The sequence below is a fragment of the Phascolarctos cinereus genome, unplaced genomic scaffold (assembly GCF_003287225.1).
Source record: "Phascolarctos cinereus isolate Bilbo 61053 unplaced genomic scaffold, phaCin_HiC Scaffold_726;HRSCAF=1367, whole genome shotgun sequence".
In the NCBI taxonomy this organism is placed as follows: Eukaryota; Metazoa; Chordata; class Mammalia; order Diprotodontia; family Phascolarctidae; genus Phascolarctos; species Phascolarctos cinereus.
Genome location: NW_027556098.1, coordinates 88,885,474 through 88,901,808, shown reverse-complemented (window position 1 = coordinate 88,901,808; position 16,335 = coordinate 88,885,474). Strand labels below are relative to the sequence as shown.

Below are 16,335 nucleotides of genomic sequence, written 5' to 3'. Positions count from 1 at the left end.
GTAATGAAAGGTTGTCTGCAGTTTTCTTAATAGTGGGATATTTTGTACTGTATTGATGAAAATAGATAAGTATGATGTTTTACATCTAGAAATTTAGTGAACATCATTTATAGCTATTAAATTTGTTTATTTTTTGTTGTCTCACCTTCTATGAGTAGAAGGGACTAAAAACTGCGGAAATAACAGCTCTTTCTCTAGAACAGGGATTCTTAATCTTTTTTGTCTCCTGGGCTTACTGGCTAGGCTGGTGAAAGCTGTGGACCCCTTCTCAGAATAATGTTTTTAAATACATAAAATACACAAGATTAAAAAGGAAACTAATTCTATTGAAATATAGTTATAAAAATATTTTAAAAATAAGTTTATGGGCCTCAGTTTAAGAACTCCTGGTCATAGAAACTCCAACTCTTTATAAATAGGTCATCAAATTGGGCCCTTTAGAAGATCTACATCCAGGTTTTTATTTGTGTTTTTTCTTAGTTCCAAAAAGCCCTGTATAGTCAAGGTCTATTTTGAATTTGTAGAAACTCAAGCTTTTCATCAAAGAGAAATTCAAAATTATATCCCTGAAAATGTTTTTTTTAGTGCTGAATATTGAAAATTGATGTGTTTAATCACTCTGTAGAATGAACCTACATATGCCTATAATTTCAGAATATAGCAAATGTTCATTGCTTTAGGTAGCTGGGGCACCCTTTTAGTTTTAAAATCTTTCCTTTGGCAGCTCCCTTTTTGTTCATAATTACTAAAAATATATCTATAGGCATATGAGGATTTTTTTTTTCTGGTAAGGTGTTGGAGAATTTTCTTCTCCATTTTGGGTCTTCTATCACAAAAAACCCCCCAAATACAAAGTACATTCAAATAGAGGCTTATCTTTTTAGAAGAGGTGAAAACTCATGGAATACAGTGGATAAATGTTCAGAATATTAGGTTAGCACTTTTAGGAGCTCTGGCATATTTTTCTTTACATATTTCATACACATATACATACTTATATACATGGGTGTCTGTATATGTATATGTATGTGTATATGTATGTATGTGTATATATACATATATACACACGCTTATGTGTATACACACACATACACATGTGTGATTTGCAGACAGAAAGTGCAAACACGATCTACCAAGGAAAGGATTTTGGTATGATTGCAATAATGGACTGTCTATCTTTTATCTAAGGACTAGCATAGATATATTGGAGAGGATCATTACCATGTTAACAGCAAAATGATGAAATTTTAGTTCCTAGCAGTTCTTGAGGATCAGAAATACTCATTAACAAAACCACAGATCCTTTTAGTATATAGTTAATTTTTTTTTTGAAACTTAATCTACCTTCTTGTACACTGTGGTAAGGAATTCCACAATATTTCAGGCAGCCTGACAGAGTTGATAACTTCGCTGTTCTATGAAACATAGAAAGTGAAGAATGTTTACTATTACTCAAAAAATAGTAGCCGTTTCATTTGATTGTGGGTTAGAGGGCCAGAAGCTAAAATGCTAGAGAGGATCCTAGTCTATGCCTAGTGATTTAGTTCTTACCCCCCTTCACTGACATGTCAAAACCATAAAGCACAGGTTAATATATAGCACAAATACATTCCACACTCATTGGGTATTTACTTTGACCTTTGAAAAGGGTAGAAAAAGGAAAGTGTGGTGATGACATAGCCAGTGTGTCTTCAGAAACCCAAGTATATAAATAAACAATGTTTGTTTCTCCATTGGTGCTTAAGGCTGCTTTAAATCTTTATCCTGTTGCCCCAAGGTTATTTTGGGTATAGACCAACAAATAAAATGAGCAGAGAAGCCAAACTCCAGGATTCCTGCAGATAGACTGAGGACAACAATATTTTACAAAAGTATTAGCACATGCTCAAACTCTAAAATTCCAAGGGAAGCTATGAGTGGTAGAGCAAGCCTCTTATTGAATACACTTTGAGGATGCCTTATAGGTATATTTAACAAATGCATTTGGTAACCCATTTAGAAAAATTTCTTTTGGATAATAGCTACTACTTATATAGTATTGCAAAGCACTTTACAAATATTTTCATTTTATCTTCACAGTAACCTGGGGGGGGGTAAATGCAGTTATTATTCCCATTTTATGGATAAACAAACTGAGACAGAGGTTAAATGACTTGCCCAGGGTCATCCAGCTAGTAAGTGTCTGAGACTGGATTTGAACTCAGGTTACTCTGAACGTAGGTCCAGTACTCTATCCACTCTGCCACCTGGTTGCCTTTTTGAACATTCTTGAACAAAGTAGACCAAATCATTGGGCACAAGTGTGTTATTAATTTATGATCTATTGATATTTCCAAGTCACATGGTTCTATTTATTGTCAAGTCCAGAGCATATTAGGTAACCTCCTCTCTTTAGAGGAAAGCATTTGGAAGAACACTGACAAGATAATTGTCTGACATATGGTATGAAGACAAGGATTTTAGGAATAAATATTTTGGCATGTTCATGTAGGAAGATTGGTTGGGGAGATCTACTTATAACTTAATTCACCCAGCAGGAGAGTGCAACAGCAATAAGAAAAACATCTTTCTTTTTTTTTTCTTTTTATGCAATTAGGGTTAAGTGACCTGCCTAGGGTCACACAGCTAAGTGTCAAGTATTTGGTCTGAGGCCAAATTTGAACTCAGGTCCTCCTGACTTCAGGGCTGGTGCTCTATCCACTGTGCACCTAGCTGCCCCAACGTTTTTTCAAGAAAGTAATTTGAGCCAATATCAACGATTCAGTGGGTTTGAACGTGCTGTGTCATCACATTTCTGCTCTGTCATTGGTAAAATTTTTAGTAGGTTTTGACTTTAAAAAATTCCTTCGAAATATGAGATCATGAAAGGAAAGCCCAACTAAGTCCCCTCTCATAGGAAAATTTTGAAATTGAGGCAGCATCTATTTTTACTGTTTTTTTTGAGACTGAAATTGGGGCTGTTTTAATCAACAGCAGGTTAATAGGTAATCTAGACTGTCAGAAATAGAACAAGAAAAGCATTAGACCTGATTTAACCCATACCATATAGAAAAATTTCTTGTTATATGATAATATCTAGTCAATTTTCTAGACCACCAGGATAGCTAGATGACTGTTCAGATGTATCATGACCAGATATTTCTCTCTCTTCAGGTGCCAAGCAAAGAAAGAAAGATTCTTCAGACTGGTGTATAGAACCTTTCCATTATTTTGGGAGATGATATGAGGTTTCAGTGGGAACTTTATCAGATCCTCCACTGCCATCAGTAAGACTAAGAACCACTTTTGCTGAGGTTAGAAAGAACTCTTGGAATTGTTCCCCTGTAAAGAGAAAGCATGTCAGTTCTTTTAAGATGTGCAGTAAAGAGGGAAATCCATAGGAAGATCTTATCTTGAAAGAGAAAGAGGGTCATAATAGGAAAGTCTGACATTTGTATCCTATGCAAATTAGTCAACCTAAACCGGAAAACTGAAAGTCTACCCAAACTTGAGATCCACTTTGTGGATTTACCTGTTGTTTCCTGAGTTTGTCTGCAAAGGAACTGGAACTTCTGGATAGATAAATTTCAGAAACACACCTTGAACACTAGATGTTGTTAGTCTTAGTATGTAGGGTAATGCCATGTGCTTGTTGATATAGAAACACTGTAATTTTGTTATATTTTCCCGGAAACCTAATTTCCCTGAAATTCTGATATGAAAGCATGACTGATATACAAGATTGTTGTTAAGTTTTGAGTTTCAGATGACCTAGATAAGGCAGCAGACTGGTTGATGCAGTGATTTTTATTTTTTCAGGTGTAATAAAAGGGCTTCTGGAAGGAACAGTGAGGAAATCACACCAATATTTATAGGTTGTTTCTTGAACATATACAAATGGGGCTTCTTACAGGTTAAAATGATCAAGGGTAGACAGAAGAGCATATGTGGAAGAAAGGGAAGGGTAGTGCTGCTTAATTTTTCCTTCAGGCAATATTGACTAATTGCTCGTAATTAACAGATATTTATAGAATGTCTGCTTTGTGTAAGGTACCTTGCTTAAGTTCTACATTTGAGCCTTCTGAATTTTTTAAAACACTAACTTAACTACCTTCTTTCACCTTAGGAGTTACTTTCCTGAATTATTTGTACTTAATTCTTATAGCAGTGCTCTGCCTACAGCCCTCACCTCATATTTATAATATGTTAGCCATGGCTTTCTTTGCATCTCAGGAAATTATCACAGTCTTAGGCAAATTAAAATACATTTGTATTATACTGGACTAAATTATGATGGTTAATAAAAATACTCCTCTACTAAAATCCTGCTTTGATGCTTCAATGTGGTAGAGGTGACTCTGGGATTTTAAACGCTATGGTAATGAAGCACAAACTTTGTCGAGTCCTCCTAAGATGGAAAGGCATCAAGTCTAGTGCCCTCAGTGGCAGACTGTACATATCTTTGTCTGAAGATCAGCCTACTAAATTTATAGGGGCTCATCATTCAGCATAGGATGTTGACCTTTTTAATCACATTGTTTCTTGAGGACTGTCTACCAAGTCATGGAGGGATTGTGAATCTCTTTTCAGTGGAGGAAGTACCCATGATGATGAAATTATGAATATATAGGACATATATATGTATATATATATGAATATACACAAATACTGCTCATTTTAGTCTGTGGTATAGCTTACCATTTAGAGAAGATAGACAATTAAGTGTCTGTGTTTTCGTAAAACACTTCTAATTTTTTACATTTTAATTCCTGATAAATCTTTTAAAAAAGCGAAGTCTAAATTTGGTTGGGGAAACAAGTAACATATATTACCTTCAACTGCACATCAGTGAACTTTGACAATAAAGACATCTTCCTGCAGCAAATAGTCTCAGAAGTTTCTTATTGATATATTTTCTTGAAAAGGAGAGATAGATTATGTACATTTTCCCATTCCTTCTTCCCTTTAGGCTTTGACCATCTTGACCACCAATGCTTATTCTAGCATTTTGCTAATGTCATGGAATTAATATTTTTCTTTGGTTTAGACCTGTGTTTTTTTGTCCTTATAGGGAACTCACACTGAGGAAAATTATCTCTTCTGATGCAGCCCTACAATTTATATTCTTAGAGAGTTACCTGGGGCAATGAAAGGTAGCTCCTAATTTGCTCAGGGTCATTCACCTGGGTATGTGTTAGAAGTGGGACTTGAACCTAGGACTTCCTGACTCTAAAGCTGTCCTCTGTTCTCTACAACATGCTGTCAATGTGGAGATATGTATTTGGGTAATTACTTTCTAAATAACCCAAGTGTATCTATATTTTAAAATTAATTAAATGCTTTACTGGGGAAGTTTATTTATTTGTTTTAAACAAAAATAAAGAACACTGATCTGGGAGTTGAGACCTGGGTTATAATATTGTCTCACTGATTGCCTGTGTTATGATTGGAAAGTTAGGTATAACACAGGTTGACAGAAAGGAAAGTATATTGGACGGGGAATTAGTAGCTCTAGGTTAAAACCATGGTTCTGATGCTTATTGGCTTATTGATGACTGTGGGAATTTAAACTCTCTGACCCTCAGTTTCCTTATCTATAAAATAGGATAATATTTGCATGACCACACAATAACCTTAAATCTCTCTACTTAGCTTCTAGCCTTCATGTCTAAAATGAAGGGAAATAAACAATGTAACAGACATATTTTCCTAAGATACTTTACTTTTTTACATTTTGGTTCCTGATGTTATTTAAAAAATTAAAGATTGGGGGCAGCTAGGTGGCGCAGTGGATGGAGCACTGGCCCTGAAGTCAGGGAGAATCTGAATTCAAATCCATCCTCAGACCAAATACTTGACACTTACTAGCTGTGTGACCCTTGGCAAGTCACTTAACCTCAATTGCCTAAAAAAAAATAAAAAAAAAAGTTAAAGATTGCTACTGTATATGATTGGGAAAATGGGCAAATCACTGCCTCTCAGTGTGATCTTATATAACCAAGACATTTTCCTACTACAGATTGGATCAGAATTTTCTCACAGTATCATTCAGTTTCAAAGAGCCTACAATCCTTTTTGTTTGCTGTTGAATTATTTTTTTGCTTGTGTTGTTATTTGGGTAATAGCTTTTAAGTAGAATCACAATGTTTAAAGCTAGAAAGTATCATCTAATCCTACCCTTTATTGTGTTGATGAGGAAACTGAAGACCAAAGGGACTAAGCGACTTTCTCAGGATCATACTAGTGATACATAGCAATGCCAGCATTTGAACTCAAGATCCTCTGACTCCAAACCCTATTCTCTTTACCTGTTAAAGCTGTTGAATTTCCTTTTTGTTCATTGGTGTATAAACTTGGAGTATTGTATACTTTAGTCCATGCTGAAATAATGATTTTTACCTTGCCTTTGCAACACATTTTTTTTCTTTGGGAATAGGCAATGGATAAATGATTTTATTTTTACAGAGTTTACAAAGGACAACAACAACAACAACAGAATTTACCTTATACCAAACTTTTTTTTTTAAAAGAAATTAATTCATTTCATAAAGTGAGGAATACCTATAGTAATTTTGAAATCTGTTACTTGTGCTAATAAAAGAGAGAGTAATGTTGTAGATAAGAAAGAATTGATAAACCACAAATAACATGCTTTTGCCCATCATTTCAGAATGATCTGGAAGCATTCATGTATAGGAGAACTTTTATAAAGAGGAAAGGAATTAGTTGAGTGGTAATTTCATCCAGCTCCAGTAGAAGGAGTAAATGATTCTGGATTTTTTTGTAAAGGAAACAGCTATGGTACCAACTACATATAATTGTCTGTAGTGGGAGATGGATGAGTCCTGGCATCCTTTAGGGTAGGGAATGATATATAGTGGAAAGAAACAGAAATTCATAGGACCCTAGATCTAGAGCTGGAAGGGACCTCTGAGGTCATCTAGGACAATTCCATCTTTTTACAGATGAGGAATAGTTAAATGACTTCCTTAAGGTTGTACAGGTAGTACGTGCCAGAGGTCAGATTTTTGCCATACTATCACTAAGTAAAAAGGATTAGTATTATGGTTTTTTGAAATTTATTGAGAATTAGAATATGAGTTTAAAATATAAACATTTGTAAAATGTCAACGAAGATGTCAGAAAATTATGAGGAAGATCGTTCCAGGGACTTGCTCCAGGGTAAAATATTATCTTCCTTCTGAGTATCCATCCCTATATTACAATATGAATAGGATGTAAGAAGACTAGAAAGATAGGAGAAGGCCAGGTAATGAAGGGCTTTAAATGACAAATACAGGAGGTGATCCAAACCTGGAGGAGAAGGCTCCATCTATCAATTCTGTCAGTGTGGATAGGTACCTTCTCTGCAAAGTACAGTTTTAGAAAATTACCTAGAGAACTAAAAGAGTGATTTGTCCAGGTTCACTTACCTAGTATATGTCAAATATGAGACTTGAACCAAGGTCTTCCTGACTTTGAGGACAGCTCTCTGTTCATTTTGCCATACTTTCACAGAACTGTTAGAGCTGTCCAGAAATGGAATCAGCTAACTCTGGAGGTAGTCAGTTCCTTCTCAGTGATGATTTTCAAGTGAAGGCTGCTTGACCACCCCTTGGGGATCTTATGGAAGGGATTCTTTCTTTCTTTCTTTCTTTTTTTTGGGGTGAGGCAATCGGTGTCAAGTGACTTGCCCAGGGTCACACAGCTAGTAAGTGTCAAGTGTCTGAGGTTGGGATTTGAACTCAGGTCCTCTTGACTTCAGGGCTGGTGCTTTATCCACCGCACTACCTACCTGCCCTGAGAAGGGATTCTTACTCAGGTATGGGTTTGAGTAAATGGCCTCTGATGTCTTTCAGCTCTAAGATTTCCTGATGATGCCACCTTCTTTTCTCTCCTTCCCTGTCCTTTGAAACCTTATATTGACAGCATTCTTGTCAATGTTAAACCAGAGAGGAAGAAGAATAAAAGTAGCTAGTAGTTTTATGCTGATGAGATTGGTACTCTAGTCTGGTACTTGAGACAGCTGTTTTCATCATTTGGGCATTTGACACTCATACTGAGGCTTAAAAGGCCCATTAGCACAGATGCTTATCCACTTCGTTAAGCATTTAGTATAGTGCCTTACATAGAATAGGCATTCAGTAAATCCTTGTTGAATGAACTAGTGTATTTTGTAGTTTTGTCACACTCTGTCTAGTAACTAACAGAAAATGGGGTTGCTGTTTCATATGGAACTTGTCAAGTTTCAGAATTATAATCTATTGGTTGTACTTGTATTTGTGTTACTGTTGCTAGGTAACCAGATCTCCTTTACTGTGTACACTTTCATGGAAAGGCATAGGTTAATGGTATTCTGAGCTCTTAGTAGTATTTAAAACTTTTCTTATTCTATTGAGTTTTCTTGTTCTATTGAGCTGTTTCTTTAGCCTTTTCTCAGCTCAATCTCTGTACCTGAACTCAAGAGTTAATTCAGGAAAACCCTAGGAAGCCCATTACAGAGTACCTTTTTGTTCTCCTAAGATGTAGGCAGCTGGAGTGCAAAAGAAAATCATCCTCAGTACCTCAGAATCTAAAATACATTTATCTTGCCACTATTTTTGTTTTAATATTTTTGGCTATTTCATGGAGTCATTGACTTATATTTGGTGTGTTCTTGTTTTTAGGGATTCTATTTCTTGGGTAAGTTTTATTACTTTCCTTTTAAATGACATTTTCCTTCCAGTTATTTCCTTAAGAGCTTTTATTTAATTTTTTTTTACCACTTGTTTTATTTATTCTAGCTATTCATATAGTTCTTATAGAAACTCTATTTTTTTCACTTTGAATATCTTCTTGAAGTTCTCATGGAGTTACTTCTTCTTTTTATACATCTTTAGATTTTCTGTAATTTTTTTTACATTGGCTCTCCTTTTCTTTGATTTATTCATCTTTTCAACTTTAGTTTCTGAACTATGACTCGGTGTAGTTCTGCCATCAGCTGTAGTTTTGGGTGCGATGGTCAGCCCTGCTTGGGCTTGCCCTAGGTTTGGGTTCCTGCGCTCACTTCTACCTCCTGGCTTAGATCTTCCCTGGATTTTTGAGGTTCATAGTGCTGGATCTTCAGGGCCCTCTTTGGTATCTCAGGACAGAGTGTTAGGTATCTCAGGGCCCGTGAGCCCCTGCTGTGTTGGGCTGAGCACTGTGAATCCACATTGGTTGCTAACTAACTGTTGCTCCTTTACTCTTCTAAATTCCTCACCCTGGGGCTTTCTGACTCCCTTTCTCTTTCGTCTAAGAGCACCTTCCATTTACACTGTAGGTATCTTTATGTATCTACTTACTTGTGTTTTGTTCTTCCCATTAGAACGTGTTCTTGAGAGAATGTGTTCATTTGTCTGTGTTTTGTCTTTCTTTGTATCCATACTTTTTATGGTGCTAGGCATATTGTAAACTCTTCCTGAATGCTTATTGACTGACTAAATGACCCTCTGCAAGGTAAAGTCCTTCAAAAGTTCCTCTTTGTGGATGATGTTGACCTGGAACATTGAGGAAACTCTTGGAAGATATTTACACAGGAAAAACTAAGTCAGTGAAGAGTGTCCTAGATGATGATGTGCAGCTGGATGCAGACAGCTTGTTCCTTCAGTGTCTATCTGAGATGAACAGTTGATCAGGCCCAAGATTAAACAGCAGGAGGATAGTGGGCTGAATTGACTTCAGGAAATTATAGTTTTTTTAAATGACCCCAAACTTTTCACAGAAATAAAGCCCCATTTGTAATGCCACTATTCTACGGGTATTGTTATATGGTTATGAAGCATGAGACACAGTAGCTCTAATGAACTAACTGAAAGTGGATATCATGAAGAGGGCAATGGAGAAGCACATTGTGCGTGTGAGTACTCTGCAAGGTAGGACAAATGAGGAACTTCCAGGAACCACAGGAAAAAAGGGTGCCGTCAGGGAAATGTATGGCACAAAAGGAAAATGGGTTGGTAATATGGTAAAGGTTAGGCATGACAGGTGGGCAGTCTGCATTATCTACTTGCATCTGTGGTATGTCAGGAGAAACTGAAAAAGACTTTCAGCATGTTGGATAGATTACCTATGGTAAACTTAGGTAAGGACATGTATAGAGTCAAATAGCATGGGCAGGTTAGATTAGGATAGCTTACAATTTACGTCATTGGAGAAAATATTCAAACCATTGATATCACTTATCTATTTAAGTATTTTAGTATAGACCCTTGCAGAAGTGATGTAAAGGATATCACCAAAGAAATGTGATTGGAAAGGGCTGGTGACAAAAATGAGGAATAACAGATTATGATCTTTTTTGCTTAACTGTAACCTGAAAATATAACTTGTGGTAGAGGAAGACCTTTAGGATTTTGTATAGATTTGCTCTGAAGAATCTGTGGAAGAACATGGGAAAGAAATTACATTGAGGGAAAAGCCAAATAGATAAATTCACTGAAGTACTGGAGTGCTGAGAAAGTAGGTACATGGGTTGGTACTGGCTGATGAACCTTCTTGATTACCTTTTTTTTTGTGTGTGTATGTGGTTATAATACTACCTCTGACCTTTTCCATTCTTTGGATATAAACAAATGTAGCTATTTTACCTATTTTAGGTACAAAATTTGGAAAGTGTACTGAAAGACCTGGGTTCAAGTTTAGTTTTGCTACTTATTATTATCACCTGGATGCCCCACCTCAAACTCAGTATGCTTTAAGCTGAGCTCATCATCTTTCTTCTTCAACCTGCTTTGACTTCATACATTGTTTCTGACTTGTCACTACCATTTGTTCTTTGTCTTTTCCTTTTCTTTCCACAAAATCTCCTGAATTTATCTCTTCATCCCTCTTCCTAACTTAACCACTCTAGTAGTAGACTTCATTAAGAAACATTTGGATTATTGCAACAACCTCCTTTCAGGTTTTCCCATCACTACTGTCTCCCTTCCGATCATTTACATTGCTGCAAAAATAATTTTTCTTAAGCAAGAATCTGGTCATGTCACTTCTCTGTTCAAAAATCTTCCCTGGCTTCTGTTTACTTTCTTTCTTTCTTTTTTTTAATGCATCTATTTGTTTTTTTTTTCCTCAGGATTTTTAAATTTTATTTATTATTTATTTTTTTCCTTTTTTGGTGAGGCAATTGGGCTTAAGTGACTTGCCCAGAGTCACACAGCTGGTAAGTGTCATGTTTCTGAGGCCAGATTTGAACTCAGTCCTCTTGACTTTAAGGCTGGAGCTCTATCCACTGTGCCACCTAGCTGCCCCCTTCTGTTTACTTTCTGACTAAAGATCAAAGTCCTTTGCTGGCACCCAAGGCTCTCTGCAGCTTGGTGTTACCCTACATTTCTCTTCTCTTATTATTATTATTCTTTTTTTTATTTATTATTATTATTATTCTTTAGGCTCTCTCTTCTCTTTCCAAAGTGGGCACCTTTTTTGTCCCCTGAATATATTTCAAGCTTTTACCCTTATGCCTTTTCTAGGTATGGAATGTCCTCTTTTTATGATGACTTCTTGGAATTCTTTCCCATTCTTGAAAGCTCAAATCAAATGTGGCTTTTATTTGGAAACCTTTCATGATCTATTTTGTAACAGACTTTTCCCTCATATCTCACATAGCCCTTTGTTTGGTAACTCTCCAAAACAGTCTTCATGTAATATTATGTATCATAGCTACTATCTGTACTGGTTTTGTGTTCTCTTTTATTGTGAGCTCCTTGGAACCAGGGACCATTTCTTATCTATATTTTGAATCTCTCCAGTGCTCAGTACAGTGCTCTGTACTTAGTATGTGAAGTGTATTTTTAAATAAATGTTTGTTATAATTACCAAAATTCTCTGACTATAAATCTAGCAGACTTTCTTTCCACTGTGCCATGCTGCCTCAATGACTCTAGGTCATTAATCTGAACTGTTGCAAGGATTATGGTGTCCCTGCTAGGAATGATGAAGTTGGGAGGAAGAGGTAGGTTTAGGGAGAAAGACAATGAATCCTTTTATGGATATTTGGAGTTTGAGATGGCTATGGATCCTCTAAGTGAAGATATCTAGCAGTCTGGAGATGTACTAGTGGCGAGAGAGAGAGAGAGAGAGAGAGAGAGAGAGAGAGAGAGAGAGAGAGAGAGAGAGAGAGAGAGAGAGAGAGAGAGAGAGAGAGAGAGAGAGAGAGAGAGAGAGAGAGAGAGAGTGTGAGTGTATAAGGTGATATGCCATTGTGCTCATTGCTTTAACAATTTTCTGAAACAAAGAATGGTAAAGCCAAAACAATTTTATTTTAAGGAACTCAAGGGAGGATGAAAATTATGCCTGTTATGATATGCTCTGAATTATATTTTCAGTGATACTCTGTGTAAAAATATTCCCTAAGTGTAACTATTTGATTGGGAACTGAAATGTGCTATGAATCTGCACTTGGGTTAATTATGGGTGTGTAATACTACACAAAAATCTGAAAATAACCACAGTTTAAGTGCAGTAGATTTCAGTTTTAGGGTAGTCCAAGAGTAACCGAGGAAGATTTTTGACTTAAAATAACCAATAGTTGGATATGGTAATTAACAAATAAATAAACTGAGGTTTCTACCTTGGAGTTCATAATTCCTCACATTTTGTGTTGAATTTGATATATTACAACATTGTAAGTGCTGTATTATGTATTTATATGTACAACAGGCAACTCAAAGTTATGTTGACGAATGTCCTATTGACGGATTCAGGACGAAAATACATTAAGACTCTACCTAGAACTGATGCTAATTTATGTGATACCAAGAAGTTACAATCAGACTCACTGCCTTCAACATCTGTTGACAGTCTAGTGATACATAAAAAATTAAATCCTCTCCACCAAAGCCTTTATTTATCTGAAAGGTATGTTTTCCAGTAATAGTTTTGTTCAATTTACCCATGCTTGAAATAACATAGCTCCTTACTCCCAAGTAAAATTGCTTCTCATAGTCTGCTTATACAGATGTACCTTCTTTAAGCAAATCTGATAAATGAAAATAAGAGTTTATGAAATATAAAACTTAGAGGATGATTCTTAACTTTGTAAAAGATTCACCATAAAATTCTTTAGATCATACATTTCCTAACTGAATTTTAAATGATTCAGTATTCTAAAACTCAGTTTACTTATAATTCTTTAGAATCACTTTTTTCTTTTTTTTTACTGTTGGGTAAAGCAAGGTACATCTGTCAGATGCTTCTAGTTTATATGTAATATAGAAAATAAGCTATTTAACATGCAGATGAACATTTAACCACCTTTTAAATGTTTCATAATACATAACTTCTTCCTCATATTTTCATAATTTGCATGATACTTATCCTTATTATCTCTGACTTTTTCATGTTTTCTTGGGTTTATAATCTACTTTGTTAAAAGAAGATATTTAAAAAACCTGTTACATTTAGTTTTACTTTAAAAAACACATGATGTTAGAATTATTCTTTTGTTAGAATTTTATGGGGAGTGTAGGACTGAGAAATAGGAATTTAGATTGGGAATTTCAGTTTGTGAGGTTATGGTCCTCACTTTGTATATTTGGGTTTGCAAATCCTGCATTCATGAGGCTAATTATTTACTTGTGTACTTTTCTTACAATTACAGTACACCCCGACCAGGTAAGTGCTAGTACTTGAGCTATGTGATACAGGACAAAGCATAGTTCTTTAACCTGAGATTCAGATTAGAATATGAATTTTTCATTTAGTTATCAATTATGTAAAAACTGAATATTCTGGTTACGTGGCAGGACGTAAGTAGGGTCACTAAATAATGTATTTTAAGAAAAATATTTGTTTTGAGCAATATCTAAAGAAATAAACAGACTTTGCTAGGCAACTTTCTCACTGTGCCTTAACTGTAATCAATCATTAGCTAAACTAATCCTACTTTTTTTTTTAAATTTAAGTAGAGCGTTTCTCTCTAATTTAGTTTGCATCTGAACTTGGAACCAAGCTTTTCTGGGGACTGAATTCTAAGTAGTGTGATATAAAAAACTTTTAGTTTGTTTTCAATCTCCTGGATTCTTGTAACATTTCTACCTGTTAGCCCAGCTTGATTATTCTGACATATTTGATTAAGATTGATTAAAGAAACAGCCTTGCCATTTTCTCTGGTCCTTCTGTTTTCTTTTGCCCTTCCTCCTTCAAATAGCAGATATATCACTTAGAGGTACATTATCATTATGATAGCATATGATCTTATGCTCTTTTTTTTTTCTATTTGGAAGTAATTTTTTTTCTTTTTGGAGCAATTTTCTAAAAGAAAGAAATTCTTCTTAAGGAATCACTAGCTGCTTAGTTGTTACCTGACATATAAATGTAATGGAAGGATTCATTATCTTTGCATATATGATAAAATATTTAAAAATATATCTTTATATAAGTCCTTTTTCCATCTTTGGTACATATGCAGGCACAATGCATTCAACGTTTATTATATGCTTACTATGTACAGGGCTAGGTACTGGGAGGATAAGTAAAAAAAATTCTAGGATAAATGGGAAATAATCAACAGAGAGAAGGTATTAGAGTTGAGAGAGATTGGGAAAAAATTCTCATAGAAGGTGGAATTGTATCTGAGATTTGAAGGAAACTAAAGAAGTCAAGAGGTGGAGATAAGGAGGGGAGTGCATGGGGGAATTTTCATTGGTAATATGCTAGCCTGTGGCCATCGCACATCTCTTCATTGCGCTTTACATCACCTGCGATTTTGATTCCTCAGATTTTGTAGTATTTCATGATTCATGATAATTTAGTATCATTGAGGTAAAATTGATATTAAGAAGATGATGGGTTTTTGTTTCAAGGCAGAGCTTTAGATCGTTGGAAACACTGTCCAGCTTTCTCAGCTTCAATCTAGCCCATCCTTCCTCCCTCCAAGACATCATTACTCAAGTGTATTGATGGATTAACTCAATACATTGCTCACTCAGTCTTGTGTCATAGACTAGACAGCAGGCATATTTTATCCATTTGATTTTTCATGTGTGTTGTTAAGTTGATCTCTTTTGAGTAGCAGTGGATATTATTGAAGAGATCCTGTAGAATGATGGTGTCAAACTCAAATAGAAACTGATCCCTACAACTGCAAATTGAGTTAGGAAAACTCAAATTAACATTATGTTGCATTATATTTTTATTTATTACATTAAGCATTGCTCAATTATATTTAATCTGTTTTGGGCAGTGCATGTGGGCCAAGGGGTCTGCAGACTGCAAATTTGACACTTCTTCTGTAGGACTCTGGGGTTTCAGTTTAATTTAGTAAACATTTATTTTTAAAAAGTAGTCTCTTCATTCAAGTAACTTAGAATCTATTGCAAGGATGGGGGGATACACCATGTACATGGATAAATATATGCAGTGCAGATTGAGGGAGAGAGCACTAACAACTGGGTGGGGTGAGAGAGGCTTAGAAAAGAATTGATACAATCATAAGAATCTGGAGAACCTTAATTGGGCTTTGTGAAAGACCCATCCTAATCATGAGTGCCTTTGGTGAACATTTCTTTGTTTTATATGTTGCTTCATATTGACAAAGGATCATTGAATAAATTAATTACAAACAATATTAAGCACTCACCATGTACTAAGCACTGGGGATGCAAATACAAAAGCAAGATAGTCTGACTGAAGGAGTTTACGTTCTGATGGTGGAGACAATATACATAGGGGAGTTGTAGACAAGGAAGGGAGTTTTGGTCTGAGATATCACAAAGATGGTCAGTGGAATAATAGAATAGTCTGTTGATATTCTCTTTACACAGGCAATGGTAGTTGATTTAATTACAGTTTTCAGAGCAAGCAGTGGCAAAGAAATCAAGAAGTGGTGTGTTGCTCTTTGATCAACAGAATAAAGTTACACCTGTGGTTGTAGCTGTCATTACTCTTGTGGGATCTTAACACATGCATAGAAGACATCATATTGAGGAGAGCCTTTAAAGTTAGATTTTATTCTACAGAGTTAAATGTTGTTCTGTAAACAATAATAGGAACAGTGGGATTTTGTATTCTTTGCACCTTTTAACTGTTTAGATTACTGTGAAAATGTAGTTTGCCCTAGATATTTGTGTGTGAAAGCCACCCTTTTTCTTTCTTATATTTTCATTAAGAGTGTCCTCAATAAATGTATATATCATTGTTATTAAGATTTTGTAGAGATGAGAAAGTAGGTGTATGGTTAATAGTAGTTACTGATTGATGTCTTCCCAGTTGCTTTTTTTTTTAATCTAATAGCACCATCTGTGTTTTTCCCCCCACTCATATATATTCCCTTCTCTGACATGTATTATGCTAATAACTGGAGAGAAAGTAGGAAGGTCCTTTTGTTAAAGTTGTAACTTG

General features: G+C 35.4%; 1 protein-coding gene across 5 annotated transcripts in view; it reads left to right on the top strand.

Annotated features, from left to right (window-relative positions):
* The window catches only part of SENP7 (SUMO specific peptidase 7), a 158,889-nt gene that overhangs the window by 36,438 nt on the left and 106,116 nt on the right, over positions 1-16,335 (top strand). For 3 of the 5 annotated variants that reach the window (XM_020999859.2, XM_020999856.2, XM_078146664.1), the window contains one exon: positions 12,655-12,852. The exons of 1 other annotated variant lie outside the window; for it this stretch is intronic. In XM_020999859.2, the coding sequence (XP_020855518.1) occupies positions 12,655-12,852 (198 nt within the window). Of the gene's footprint in view, positions 1-3,153; positions 3,294-12,654; positions 12,853-16,335 lie in introns of all 5 variants that reach the window. One more of the 5 variants, XM_078146665.1, reaches the window with a different exon arrangement.